Source organism: Lycium ferocissimum, chromosome 1 (assembly GCF_029784015.1).
Source record: "Lycium ferocissimum isolate CSIRO_LF1 chromosome 1, AGI_CSIRO_Lferr_CH_V1, whole genome shotgun sequence".
In the NCBI taxonomy this organism is placed as follows: Eukaryota; Viridiplantae; Streptophyta; class Magnoliopsida; order Solanales; family Solanaceae; genus Lycium; species Lycium ferocissimum.
The window spans coordinates 3,010,266-3,024,823 of NC_081342.1; the positions used below are offsets into that span (position 1 = coordinate 3,010,266).

The window sequence follows — 14,558 nt, forward strand, 5'->3', positions numbered from 1 at the left end:
GCGTTTTTGGTATAAAAAAAGGACTGCGAGGGGGTTTCGGGACCTATTAAAATTTTTTGATAAAAAAAGGGCCCAGGGCCAAATTGATATTATTATGTTGTTGAGTGGCCCCGTGGGTTTTGGACAAACTTGTTTCCGGGGCTTTGACAAAGTGGATAGTCCTATTTACGAGAGGAAACTCTGTCGAAATTTTTTTTTGACATCCCAAGAATTAGAATATTCCTCAACATTCGAGGACGAATGTTCTTAAGGGGGGAAGGATGTTACACCTCAGATCTTGTTACTGTCCTTGATGCGGATCTGATAAATATTGCTTCGACGAGTCAAGTTCGGGTTGCGGATGGGTGCCGCATCTCACGGACATCAAGGAAGGAATTTTTCTCATCCTATACTCCGGTGACTTTTGGAACTTGAGTATGGGTAATGAGACCGCATCTAGGGTGGCTCGGTGTTGAACGATTTGTTTGGAAACTAGTACCGGGAACTAAACTAGTTTTAAACAATGTAAAGCATGCACCGATGTTCGTCACACTCGATCTCCGTCGATGTTTTGGATGACGAGGATATGTCAGTACCAATGGCGCTGGAAAGGGAAGCTCACTAAGGTTCCATGATCGTGCTCGGCGAAAAGTCCGTCGTGGTCTATACCGGACTACGGCCTCACCGTGTTGATATAGTGAATGCAATTGAGAGCAATAGCTCTTCAACATTATGGCATAAGAGGCTTAGCCACATTAGTGAGAAAGGACTAAATGTTCTAGCCAAAAAGAAATTATTGTCAAATTTCGAAAGTGCTAAATTAGAAAAGTGTAGCAATCGTTGGCGGAAAACAAAATAGAGTTTCTTTTAAGTCTCATCCTCCTTCAAGAAAGACAGAGTTGCTTGAGTTGGTGCATTCGCATTTATGTGGTCCAATGAAGACAAGGACTTTGGGTGGTGCACTTTACTTCGCTACCTTTGATGATTGCTCAAGGAAACTTTGGGTCTACGTCTTAAAGACTAAAGACCAAGTGTCGTGTCTTTAAGTAGTTTCGTGCCCCCGCTGAAAGAGAAACGGAAAGAAGCCGAAGTGTATTCGTACCGATAACGGTGGGCGAATATTGTGGACCGTTTGACGAGTACCAAGCAACAGTATCGTACACCGTAAGACTCCTAAGGCTCCTCGCCTCTTAATGGTTAGTTGCAGAGGATGAACAGACCTCACGGAAAGAGTTAGACGCTTTGCTTTCGCTGTGTTGCCGAATTTTGGGGCGAGGCATTGTTGACCGCCGCACATGTTATTAATCTATCCCCCTCGCGGTGTTTTGGAAGATGTTCCAAACAGAGTATTTATGGCAAGGATGTTTCCATGACCACTTGAAAGTGTTTGGTTGCAAAGCTTTTGATACGTGCTCACATGAGAGGTCAAAATTAACTCCGCCAAGACAAGGGCAAAGGCATCTTCATTGCTGCAGCCTTGATGACTTTGGTTGTGCTATATGATCCACCGAGAAGAAGGTCGTGAGAAGTCGCGATGTTATCTTCGTAGAGGATCAAACCATTGAAGATATTAACAAAGGGAGAAGATAAAATCTTCAAGTTCTAAGGTTTAGTTAATCTTGATCAAGTCCTCATACAAATGTTGATGACGTCAGTGGCTCGATGACGATGGTGATGCCCGTAATCATGTCCCAGATCAAAGATGTCATGATGATAATGATGCCGCTATCACGAGGTACGCTTCCTACTCACGAAGTCGTGGATGATTTAGATATTCCACTGCAAGGGTGTCTACTAGACAAGATGTTCCTTCTTCCCGTTATTCACCTAATGAGTATGTATTACTCATCACGGGGGAGAACCCGAATGTTATGAGGAGGCCATGGAAGATGAGCACAAGGATCAACGGATTGAAGCCATGCAAGACGAGATGAAATTTACGAGAACCATACTTATGAGTCATGAAATTGCCTAAGTGGCACGAGAGCTTTGAAGAACAAGTGGGTGTTCAAAGTTAAAGCCGAAGAACACAAAATGCCTCAAGCCCAGACACAAAGCTAGATTGGTTGTTAAGGATTTGTCAAAGAAAGGTATTGACTTTGACGAAATATTTTCTCCCTCACGAAAAATGTCCTCCATTCGGGACAGTTTTTGTTCGATCGCTAGTCTTGATTCGAGATCGAGCGTATTTGACGCGAAGACGCTTTTCTTCATGGTGATTTAGAAGAGGAGATTTATATGGAGCAACTCGAGGGCTTCAAGGAAAAAGGTAAAGAAAATTTTGTATGCAAACTTAAGAAGAGTCTATATGATCAAGCAAGCTCCCGTACGTTGGCATGCTAAGTTCGAGTCCGCATGGGGAGCAAGGCTACAAGACTTCTTCGCATCATCCGGTGTGTTTTGTACAAAGATTTTCTCATAATGACTTTATCATCCTTCTCGCTATATGTGGACGATATGTTGATTGTAGGCAAGAATGCTTCCAGGATTGACGAGTCAATAGTCAATTAGTAAGTCTTTTGCAATGAAAGACTTGTCATGCTAAGCAACATTTTGGGTACGAGAATTACTCGCTCAAGAGATGAAAGAAAGCTTTATTTGTCACAAGAAAGGTACATAGAACGTGTACTAGAGCGCTTTCAATACGAAGAATGCTAAAGGCACACCTCTCCCCGGTCATCCGAAACCAGCAAAGAGACGTGTCCTACAACAACGGAGGAAAAGAGAGAATGGCCAAGATTCCTTATTCCTCTTCCGCTCAAGTTTGATGTATGCAATGGTATGCACTCGACCGTATATTGTTCACGCAATGGTTGTAGCAACATTTAAAATCCAGGGAAAAAGCATCGGGGAAGTTCAAGGATACTCGTGTATCTAAGAGGAAGCTCGATGAATGCTTGTGTTGAGGATCAAATATAATTTTGAAGGGCTATACGCATTCGATATGGCAGTGTGACCTTGATAATGTAAAATCCACTACCGGATATTTGTTTACTTTTTCGGGTGGGAGCTATATCATGGCGCCGAAGTTGCGGCAGGTGTGTCGACCGTTTACAACGGGAAGCGTGAGCATACAAGCGGGCCACCGAAGCCGGCAAAGAGATGATATGGCTCAAGAGATTCCTTCAAGAACTTGGATTGATAAAGAACGGAGTATATTGTCTATCAAGCACAATGAAGGAGTGCAATAGACTTGAGCAAGAACTCAATGTACCATGCGAGAACAAAACACATTGATGTCAGATATCACTGGATTCGTGATGCTACGGAGACAAAAAGATTCCAGTTGAAGAAAATCCACACAGATGGAAATGCGAAATATATGATGACAAAGGCGGTCTCAAGGCAAAGCTTGCAGCTTTGTTCCAAGCTAATGCATGAGCTCCTGATTCACAAGAACATTCTTCCCCATGTCGTCGGGAGGGGAGAATTGCCGCAGGTCCCCTCGTACATGGGGGCCCACCGTGAGTTGAATAGTAAACACGCGTGGTACGTTTCACGCGTATAAAACGCGATTTATCGTTCGCCACCGTTCACGCGGTGATACCGTTCACGCAAGCAGCCATTGTTCACGCTTTTTTCCTCGGCTTATAAATAGAGTTCTAAGCTTCATTTGGAAATAACACCAAAAAATTTCAGACAATACATCTGAGTGAGAGCAAAGTGAGGTATTCCATAGACTGAAAGAAAAAAAGTCTGTGAAGAAAAATAGAGTGTGAGTGATATTGTAGCAAGGTGGGAAAATCAAAAGAGTGTTTTTCTTTTGTGGGTGTAGTGGTCTTAGGAGTATTTATACTCGTAACTACACAAAGGCAAAATTCCTTGCTATAGTGATATCACCAAGCCCCTCTTGGCGTGGTTTTCCCTTTATTCGAAGGGTTTCCACGTAAAATCTTGGTATCATTATTCTTTGCATTTTATTCTTGCTGATTTAACCATAAGTTAGTGTTCCGCGTTTATCACTAATACCGTGAATATTATTTTGCGGGTCTATTTTATTCCCAACACTTGATAGTAGAATATTAAGAAAGTATTGAGTTGTGTGGGAAAATTTCCGTTTTATAAAAGTGGACATAAGTTGGAACAACCCAAAATAGTAAGTAGGACAATCAATATGGAACAGGAGGAAGTAAATGAGTTCCTCCATCATATCGACGTTCCAAAGTGGAAATAAAGCCATATAAATTAGAATAGCGATTAGCGAGGAGTACTTGATACATATTTGAATCAGAAAAAAGTTATTGTCGGATTTCAAAAGTTCATATCAAGATATAAATTGTGTTGAAGGACTTTCTTTTCCTTCATACAACATCATGTTCTGCTTTTTCATTTCTTGATCAAGTTGTCAGCTGCAATTTCAAATGAAAGAAATCATCATAGAAGAATTTTAGAGTTCATTCATACTTCCAACAAAAGAAAATTAGGTTTAAAAAAGGGAAAATTGAAATCAATTAAGCAGATGAGCTACAATTACTCTTTTGGCAACCCATTGTCACTATTAGATTAGATAAGTTATAATAGTAGAGTGGTCTTATTTGTTCAAATATTTGAGTTGTATTAGACCTGACAACTTCAAAGATAAAGAGCCATTTGATGGCTTATTCTCCTGACATCCAACCGTGAACCAACTTCAAATCATTATAGTTACCATTATCAGCTTAAGCGTTACATATCAGGGATGCCCAGGGAGTCACAATTCGTAACTACTCCGTCCACCCAAAGTATTACAATGGACATCGATCAGCTAACTTTTGAACAATGTTTTTAAAAGTGAAAAGCACAAAAAAAGACAAAGGTCCTTGGGGCTTGAAGCGAAAACCAAAAGTGAAGAGCACACTTCTCTAAAGTAAAGCCCACAATTATAGAAAAATATAAAAATACTAAACAGGGACGAAGTTAGAACTATAAGAATCAATTTACGAAAAGTCGAAAATAACTAATCTCAACATCCAAGATACAATAATGTTGATATTAATCCAACTTAAAAGTTGAAATTCAAAGAGCTGACTACTTTTTGTTAGGATTATTTGACAGTCTTTGTTTGAAGCTCACATTTCTCTAAAGCACATGCCTTCACCTATGAAGCGAAACCACTCACTTTGCTTGGTTTTAAGCGACGAAGTGATGGATTTTAATAACACTGCTTTTGGAAACAAAGTTTATACACTTAACAATTAGTTAAATACAAAATCTATGACACATCAATATTAAAAAAGTGCTTTAACTTATTTGGGATGGTCATAGTAAAAAAGCTTGTATTTGACCAAATAGATAGTAACTAGTTCAAGTTAAGTGAGAAGAAAGACAGAAAATTTTAAACCATGTAAATTGAAAAATGGAGCAGAGTGACTCATGTATGTAGGAGAGCGCAGTGGGCATATATGTCATCTCCCTGAGAAATATCTAGTCTTTATTCTATATGCATGCGGACAAGAATGAAAAGAGAGGAAGGGTGTAACTTAGCTTACCTCGGAAAGAGAAGGAATATTTAATCTACGCATGAAGATCGAAACTTTTGTTCGGAGAATTTCCTTTTCCTCGTCATTGAGTTCCCCAAAGTAGAGAAAGTTAATATTATCAAAATGCTTAAATTCCGTTCTTAAATTATCATCATCAGACCAACAGATGAGCCCAAAGGATTGGTTGAGAGATACCCATTTATTTTCTGCAGTGGGAAGAATCAGATACTGCTTTTCCTTGAGACTCTTTTCTAAGAAATCAACATCTTCAAATCTCAAAGAGCCAGATTTTAGCTCATCTGCCCACTTGAGAAATATATGGAAAACCTGAAAAGCAAGTGTAAAATTATTTTTAACCTTAATCAAAATCTGGCTTTGTTAGCAGCAAATTCATTTCACCAACTATGACAATATAAGTTTATTAGCAAAAGACGGCTTACTTTCTTAGCTTCTTGTGAAGGTAAAGCAACAGCAGACAAATGCAGCAATATTTGAAGGTATCCATGGAAATGAGGGAACTCATCCACTCCACATCTATTAACAAAATGGTCATGAAGGCCCGGATACACGCTACATAATATTCTGGTAACAGGGTGTTGGACTGAATTTTGAACAAAATTGTAGAGACCATCTTCACTTGGTCCACAGAACCAGTTGAATCACACCAAAAGACTTCTTTAAGTGACAACAGAACACCAGGTACAGCATCTTCAAGTGAAGCACCAAACTTAGAAGGTACAAACACAGAAGGCCTATCGTGTAATTCTTCAACCACTTTTCTCTCTGAAGTATTCATCCTATTCCACATGAATGTGTAAAATCTGGACATTTGTGATACACTGAAAAAAGTATTCAATGGATGAGCGTGCAAGTTAAAAATAATGTTGAGAAGAAGAGCTCACTGTGAAGGAAATGCTTATACCTTTAGAATTTTCTTTTTCTATTTCTTCTAGTCATTCAGGACCCTAAATTGTTGAATGGGAACATGTTATGGCTAGACAGTTTGACTGTTGCTGATATTGCATCACTCAAGTCGTGATTAAACATTGAAAGAGGCAATCACTAGACAATTTATTTGTTTCTAGCTTTCCTTCTTTTCTTGTTGACAGAGAATAGCTACCTCTCCACGACAGACATTAACATTTAAGGGAAACAGGAACACACGTTTCAAAAGAATAACACTCTGAGCTCAATGTCAGCCTCCCACGCAGACAGGTACGAACAGAGCAACAATATCAGTAGTGCACTCTCACTAAAAATTCTGTAGCAATGCTTTCGGTTTATCTAGAAAAACTGAGTCCATTCGTTTAGGATTTCAGTAGGAAGAACTAATATCTGACAATGTTGGGGAAAACCATATAAACAGGACTCAAACGACCATCTAAATGAGTTTGACTAAGCTTCCATGTCCTTTAAAAAGGTAGTTATTATACACTATGGCTAGACAGTTTACGCCTTTAGAATTTTCTTGTTCTCTTTCTTTTAGTCATTCAGGACCCTAAATTGTTGAATGGGAACATGTTATGGCTAGACAGTTTGACCGTTGCTGATATTGCATCATTCAAGTCATGATTAAACATTGAAAGAGGTAATCACTAGACAATTTATTTGTTTCTAGCTTTCCTTCTTTCTTGTTGACAGAGAATAGCTCCCTCTCCACACGGACATTAACATTTAAGGGAAACAGGAACACACATGTTTCAAAAGAATAACACTCTGAGCTCAATGTCAGCCTCCCACGTAGACAGGTACGAACAGAGCAACAATATCAGTAGTGCTTTCTCGCTAAAAATTCTGTAGCAATGCTTTAGGTTTATCTAGAAAAACTGAGCCCCTTCGTTTAGGATTTCAGTAGGAACAACTAATATCTGACAATGTTGGGGAAAACCATATAAACAGGACTCAAACGACCATCTAAATGAGTTTGACTAAGCTTCAATGTCCTTTATAAAGGTAGTTATTATACACTATGATCATCAGTTAACCAGACTTAAAAATAAAAATAAAGAGAAATGATCATCATTTAATTAGACAGAAGACCACTACCACCAACCTCAGTATGTGATATATTTGACCAATTCATGCAGCATACGCTATTTATATTTTAGTTAATTAATTCATTACAAGAACAACAATATACTCAGTGAAATCTCACAAAGTGAGGTCTGGGGAGGGTAGAATGTACACAGACCTTACCCCTACCTTTGGGAGGAAGGGAGGCTGTTTGCGGGTAATTCCTATTACATCCACAAGAAAATAAATAGCTGAAACAATAAAACAATGTTTTTTTCAGTAAATGAGAAGATAAACCATCTTGCTGATTTCACATCACTTTCTGCTGAAGGAAGATCAAATACCTAGCCCTCAGAAGTGCTTTGGCTCTCCAAACTTGAAGAATTGCTAGCGTGTCATCAACTGTAACTTGGGTTTTCAAACCAAGAGCTGTTAACAACCTTTCACTTCTCACCTGTCTCACAAAAGAAGCATTAGCTCTAACTAAGAGCGGTCATAAGGAAAGTCCAACTAAATTCAAGCTAAAAACACAGCCAAAAATATGTTTGATACTACCCTATACCAGGAAGAAGCGAAAGTCATATCATGAAGGTATTATCACATATCAATGGAACATTCACAAATGTGAATTAAAAGAAGAACAATGAAGCTAACACAAAATAGAGGACACTCTTTTTGATTCGGAGGGAGTAATACATTTAGTCTCCGTTAAATATTTATCGAATTATGTATGTTAGATTTCACGGCAGTTATGACATGTACTTACATTTTGAGGTACAATTTTTATAGGCTTCTATTATTTTTAATTTATTTCTAGAGTCTGGTACAGCTTGTTAAGGGTAATTTCTGCAATTGGACTAATGGTGTTTACTAAATTGACAGTTGACCAGAATGAAGAAAAATACTACTATTAAAAAAAGGAGTGGACTTTTTTATGAACTAACAAATGGACTTTATCTAGTTATGTGTGCCGATTACTGAGGGACAATATCCCTTAAAGGATTCCTTCATAATGGAAACATATTTTTATCTAATATATTATCTTTCCGGTCAGTAACTCAATATATTTTTATATATGGGATTAGATTTCTCAATATTCACTCAACTAACAACAACTATCTAGATAAGTCATTTTTTTGTTTTGCAACAAAAAAGTCACTCAGTAAGTTAATTTCCTTTGTTTTTGTAATAGAAAAGTCACTCAACTTTTGACTAGATTTATAATTACCCTCTTGATCTGATTGAAGGAGTAATGCTAAACCAAAAGTTGAACGGAGGGTAAAGTTCCTCAATTTCGTAATATATGACTGATTTGAATATTTTATCTACAAAGTTCTTATTCAATAATTAATGGGAAAATGGTTCAAAACACACTTAAACTATGGCCAAAATTGTCATAACACACCTCAACTTTTTGAGGGTCCTATGACCCCCCTGGACTTATTTTTGTGTATTATTTACGCTTTCAAACGGACAAAGTCACCCAAACTCGTTTGAGTGTATGCACGCGCTCATAAACTTAAAACCAGACGGGTCATTTTCATTATTTTCTTTTCCAAAATTTGAAATCCAAAATTATCTCTCACCTTCCACTCGATTTCTACCATTTTAATCACTCAAATACCATTTTATTATGCAAATCAGTGTGAATCACAGTTAAACTAAGTTTAGGTTGTAACATCGCGGTGGATTTTGACCCAAAATCGTCGATTTATCTTCAAGGTTGTGTCAAACTTTTAGTGAACTAAAAAATACCAGGTTAGTCGTGTTCTTTGTCACTATTGTACGCGTAAATTTTATTTTTTTCTATATTATATAGGATTTGTGACATTGTCGTATGAATTTCTAGGGTTTGTTGAAAAATTATAGGGTTTTCCTAGTTTAAATTGGGGTTATTGGGGTTAAGAGATGTGTAATCTTATGTTGTGTAGTATTACTGTTGTAAGTGCGTCCAATTTATTTTCACCCCAAAATCTGATTTTATGCACTGTTTGGCCTTGTATTGTCACATGTCTGAATTTAATTGTTGTTATTTGATGTGTGTGTGGGGTTGTGATTGTTGTTGACCATCTATTGTTATTGTATATGTGTGGTACTGATTGTTTGTACTATTATTGAATTGTAATTTCAGGTATGAGTGTGTTTGTATTAGTAACATTGAGATGGTATCATGGTGGGGTTTTAAATGTTAGTAGTGGGGAACCAACGTATGAGGGTGGACAAATAACAGAGTTTTTGGATATTGATGTGGATAGGATGTCCTTTTTTGAACTAAGGGATTATATTAAAGAACTAGGATATACTACAAGTTGTTCATTTTGTGTGTGAGGAGACCTAATAGTGAGTGTTGTAGAAATCCAAGCGATAAGGACATTTTGGAAATTTCACAAAGTTTTGAAAATGGGGATACTATTGAAATCTATGTCTGTCACATGGTTGATAATTTAGATAATGTAGATGGTCCCATTGCTTTGTTGGACTACACTAGTCCCAATGAGGAATCTTTGGTTGCTTTTAATAAAGAAAGAGATGGGGGTATCCAAGAAGGGGATGGGTTTGCTTTTAATAAAGAACCGGCGGCTACGAAACCTAACACCTTTCGAACCGGTAGGCTAACTGTTGAAACCGCACCCGCTTTGGCTAAATTGTTACTTCGAAGACCCGTTAAGTAGTGAATTTCCTATTCTTGAATCGACCGGTCCACTAATGATAGTTAAAGAGTCGACCAAGCTGAACTCTTTAATGAACATGATGCTGAACATGAAAGTGATGATGTTCATGAAGAGTGCATAAATTTGAGGGCTGAAAGGAGGTCATATCAGAGGAGGAAAAGAAGAGAAAGGATACCAAATGACCCTGGAGAAATTCCTGTTGGTGAAGTTGGTCCAGATCTGGGCTTTGATGAAACTGCTACTCCTGATACAAGCTTGAAAGGTAAGGTTGCTGGGGATGAGCCAGTATATGTTAGTTCTGATGCATATAGTGTTGAATCAGATACAAATGATGAGCAGGGTCTAGGAGGGCTAGGAGAAGGATAATTTTTTACAAAACTGTTGAAAAAGTGATGTGGGAGTTGGGGATGGTTTTTGAGGATGTGAATGAGTTTAGGGATGCTGTTACAAAATATGCACTTCAAAGGGGTGTGCAGTTAGAGAAATTTGTCAATGAGCCCAAAAAGGTTAGGGTGAGATGTAGGGATGGCTACCCATATGATCTCTATATATGTAAGTCTTGACAAGAAGACTAATGATTTCATGATCAAAACCTACAATCCTAAACATAAATGTGTCAAGACTACTAGAAATTGCATGTGCAATGCTAAATACTTGTCTAAGCATTACAAGAATAGAATTCTGAACGACGAAACATTAGGATTTTCAAGTTTTAGCGAGTTGATTAGGGAAGAACTTAACATACATATTGGAAAAATCACTTTGCCAGGAGAGCTAGAGCTAAAGTACTCCAAGAAATCATGGGTGATCATGTGTTAGAGTTTGGAAGAATATTTGACTATAGGAATGAAATGTTGAGGACTAATCCTGGGAGTACTTGTGTTGTTAAGGTTGATGACTCTGGTGAAAGTGGTAGGTTGGTGTTTGAAAGTTTTTATATTTGCTTTGATGCTTTGAAAAGATGTTTTTTAGGTGGTTGTAGGAAATGTATTGGTTTGGATGGTTGTTTCTTAAATGGAATAACCAAAGGACAACTATTGGATACTGTTGCTAAAGATGCTAATAATCAAATGTTGCCTATTGCTTGGGCTATAGTGGAATATGAGAATAAGAACACTTAGACATGGTTTTTGAAATTGTTGATAGCTGATTTGGGAATGGGAGATGGCAGCAACTACACAGTGATATCAGACATGCAAAAGGTATGACAATCACTTTTATTTTTCTTCATTTAGTTTCTGTCCATTCATATATAATTGTTTCTCAAAATTTGTAGGGGCTTCAATCAGCTATGAAAGAATTGTTACCACTGGTGGAGCACAGGATGTGTGCAAGACATATCCTAGCCAACTGGGCAAAAACATGGAGAGGTCTTCAAAGAAGGAACTAATTAAAAGTGTGCAAAAGCACCTTTGAAGGAGAGATGAAGATAAATCTAGACAAAATGAAACAGCTTGGTACTGCCAAGGATGGTAAGGATATTGTTACAGATTTACTGTACTATCCACCTGAAACTTGGTGTAAACTGTACTTTTGAACTAACATTAAGTGTGATAGTGTGGACAATAATATGTCTGAGAGCTTCAATGCTTGGATTTTAGGACCAAGGCATAAAACCATTATCACTATGGTTGAAGAGATTAGAGTGAAGGTAATGACTAGAATAGGTCAATTGAGTCAATTTCCAAAACATGGTTAACCAATATATCTCCAATGGCCCGAGGGTACTAGAAATCAACATAAAGAAGTCAATGGAATGTAATATTGATTTCAATGGTGAGAGAGGGTTTGAAATTAGTGATGGGCCATATCAACATACTGTTGATTTGAGAAATAGAACTTGTAGTTGTAGGGCCTGGATGCTTAAGGGAATACCATGTCCATATGCCCTTGCTGCCATATTATATAAGAAGTATGAACCCGTTGAGTTTGTTGATAGGCTGCTTTCTGATGAAGACCTACTTGAGAACTTCTTGTCATTTTCTTCAACTTGATCACCTATATGAAAATGTGGCTCGAGTCCAATAACCCCTATGTTGCACCACCAATTGTAACGCCTATGCCGAGTGCCCTGGACAAAGAAGGTCGGAGAAGAGAGACTGAGTCAAGAAGATATGGTAAGTTGTCAAGAAAAGGAGTTGACATGACTTATAGCATTTGTCATGGTAAAAACCATAATAAAAGAGGTTGTCCTTTGAAGGTATGAACTTTTAAAGTAAACTCTGTTTTTTATACTCTTTGTAGTAATGGTTTTGATTTGACACTACTGTTTTTGGTAGGATTCTGGTAGAACAAGCTTTGGTAATGGACTAGATACTGCTGCAGCATCTCAACTAAGCTTTGGTAATGGACCAAGTGACTTTGCTGAATCAATGTTGCACCTGCAAGATCTAGGGGGAGGCCAAGAAAGCCAACTCCAACTTCTGAAGCACCAGCAAGAGCTAGGGCAATGCCAAGAACTTCTGAAGCACCAGCAAGAGCAAGTGCAAGTCCAAGGAGTACTTCTCAAGCACCAATAAGAGCAAGTGCAATGCCAAGAAGTACTTCTCGAGCACTAACAAGAGGTATGAGAACAAGGAGGACAACCATTACTTCTAAATGGTTTGAAAATGCAACAAGTTATGCTGCACCTGTTGCAGCCAATGCACCTGTCCAACCTACTGCTTCTCAGTCTAATGTGAGTAGGGGAAGACCAAGAAAAACCTCTCAAGCTTCTAGTGTAACAGCTGTTGACAATGAAAGAAGAAGAACTACCCCTTATAAAAGGCCTAGGACTGTTAGAATGGGTATATTTGTTGCAGAAAATAGATTTACAACATACAATGTAAGAACTGAAATATTTCTTGGAATGGGAATATTTGTTGCAAGTGAGTTTACTAACTATAAACAACTACTTTGCTATGTCTACAGCATGGCTTGCCAAGTAGTAGGATGATTGATGCTGCTCCAAGAAAGCATATAAGATCAGCTGATGTTACTGGGGACCTTGGTCACAAAGCAAGGACTGGAGTGAGGTGGAAGGGCAAAGCAGCAATGACATCAAGCCAGCTTGAAGAGATGAGGGTAAAGAAAAGGGAAAAAAGTGACAGCAACCCAGAACTCACAAACAAAGGATCCATGGAAGTAGTGTTAATATATTGGTAGTTGCTAGAACAAGTTAATGTAGTTGACAGTTTTTGCAGTTGATAAACAAACTAAAGTAGTTGTGGTTTATATGCTTGTTTTGTGACATTATGCTACTGCACTTGAATGTTGCATCATCATGAATGTGATGCACTACTTTTGTACAAACTTATATTGGTGCAATTGTTTATATATACCAAGGTTTGTTTCTATTAGTAAGTTCTGTCTCTTTCAGCAGTTGATTGGTGCACATGTTTAATGTCCAGAATGTCTATTTCTTTTTGAAATTGTTGGTGCACATTTTTAATGTCCAGAATGTGCAACCTATGTTGGTGCAGCTGTTTCATGTCCAAAATGTGCAGTTTATGGACCAAGTGAAATCTGGTCAAGCATTTGAACTACATTAATGTTGCTCACCAAATTTGGTCAAGCATTTTGAACGAAATTAATGTTGCTCACTAAATGTGGTCAAGCTTTTGACCGGATTTAAAGGTGGTCAACAAGAGCTAAGGTGGTTAAGGGTTAAGTAGTGGGTAATTTATTGCAAAACACATTATAAATATAGGCTTTCATTCACACTCTAATACCATCAAATAGCATTCTACGCAGCCTCTAACATGGGCCTTAATTCGAAAATGGTAGATTATTTTAAGAAAAAATTGACCAAATCATACGTCGAAAAGGATGATTTCGTAAGTGTTCATCTAATTTATTTGTTATTTTCAATTGTTATTTTAGTTTTAGTAATCACATGTTTTTTGGCAGATCCTTCCAAGTAGCATTCTTGAATTTCTCCCAGACGATGACCGTGAAGCTGTTGTAATTTCTGAAAGAGGTGCATACAAAATGAAATACAAAGTTGGTGCTCATACGCGCCTCTATCAAGGATGGAAAGAATTTATAGATGCTAACGGATTCAGGACAGGGGATTGTTACACCTCAGATTTTCGTACGTTAAAGTCGCATCATGAGTTAGTCGATGCAAGTTCAAAAAGAAATGATCTTGAAGTTAAAAGGGATTGAGCTTATTAATATAAATGGTTACAAGAGTCTATAAATAACGTTAGTAAGTAGCGGAAGATTTGAAGGGCGAATGAATCAAAGAAGCATGAGTTTAGTCAAAAGTCAAGTTGGGAATCTGATAACTTGTACTTTTGGGTGAGATTAGGAGTTCTTCACATGCTAAGAAAATAATAATCTGAAGTATTTGAATCGTATAATGGTCTTTTGTTAAGTTTGAAAGTCAAACGAGTTGTAATACGAAAGTCGACAAAGGGCGTCGCAAGTTAAGTTTGTAAATTTTACTGAAATT

At 37.7% G+C, this 14,558-nt stretch overlaps 2 protein-coding genes across 2 annotated transcripts in view; both read right to left on the reverse strand.

The window, feature by feature from the left end:
- Positions 1-14,558, reverse strand: part of LOC132058002 (protein NO VEIN-like) — a 24,901-nt gene that overhangs the window by 4,706 nt on the left and 5,637 nt on the right. The gene's annotated exons all lie outside the window — the stretch shown is intronic.
- LOC132058094 (uncharacterized) lies at positions 5,483-7,030 on the reverse strand. Its single transcript, XM_059450692.1, has 2 exons — positions 5,879-7,030; positions 5,483-5,765 (listed from the first exon to the last, which is right to left on the reverse strand). Exons 1-2 carry the CDS (start codon positions 6,265-6,267, stop codon positions 5,729-5,731), a joined length of 426 nt encoding a protein of 141 aa, XP_059306675.1. The 5' UTR covers positions 6,268-7,030; the 3' UTR covers positions 5,483-5,728.

What these genes read in the sequence shown, in the direction of transcription:
- LOC132058094 (XM_059450692.1), bottom strand. Translation starts at nt 6,267, where the DNA reads ATGTCCAGATTTTACACATTCATGTGGAATAGGATGAATACTTCAGAG. An exon ending in CTTCACAAGAAGCTAAGAAA is followed by an intron (nt 5,766 to 5,878) that starts GTAAGCCGTCTT and finishes CTTGCTTTTCAG; the next exon opens with GTTTTCCATATATTTCTCAA.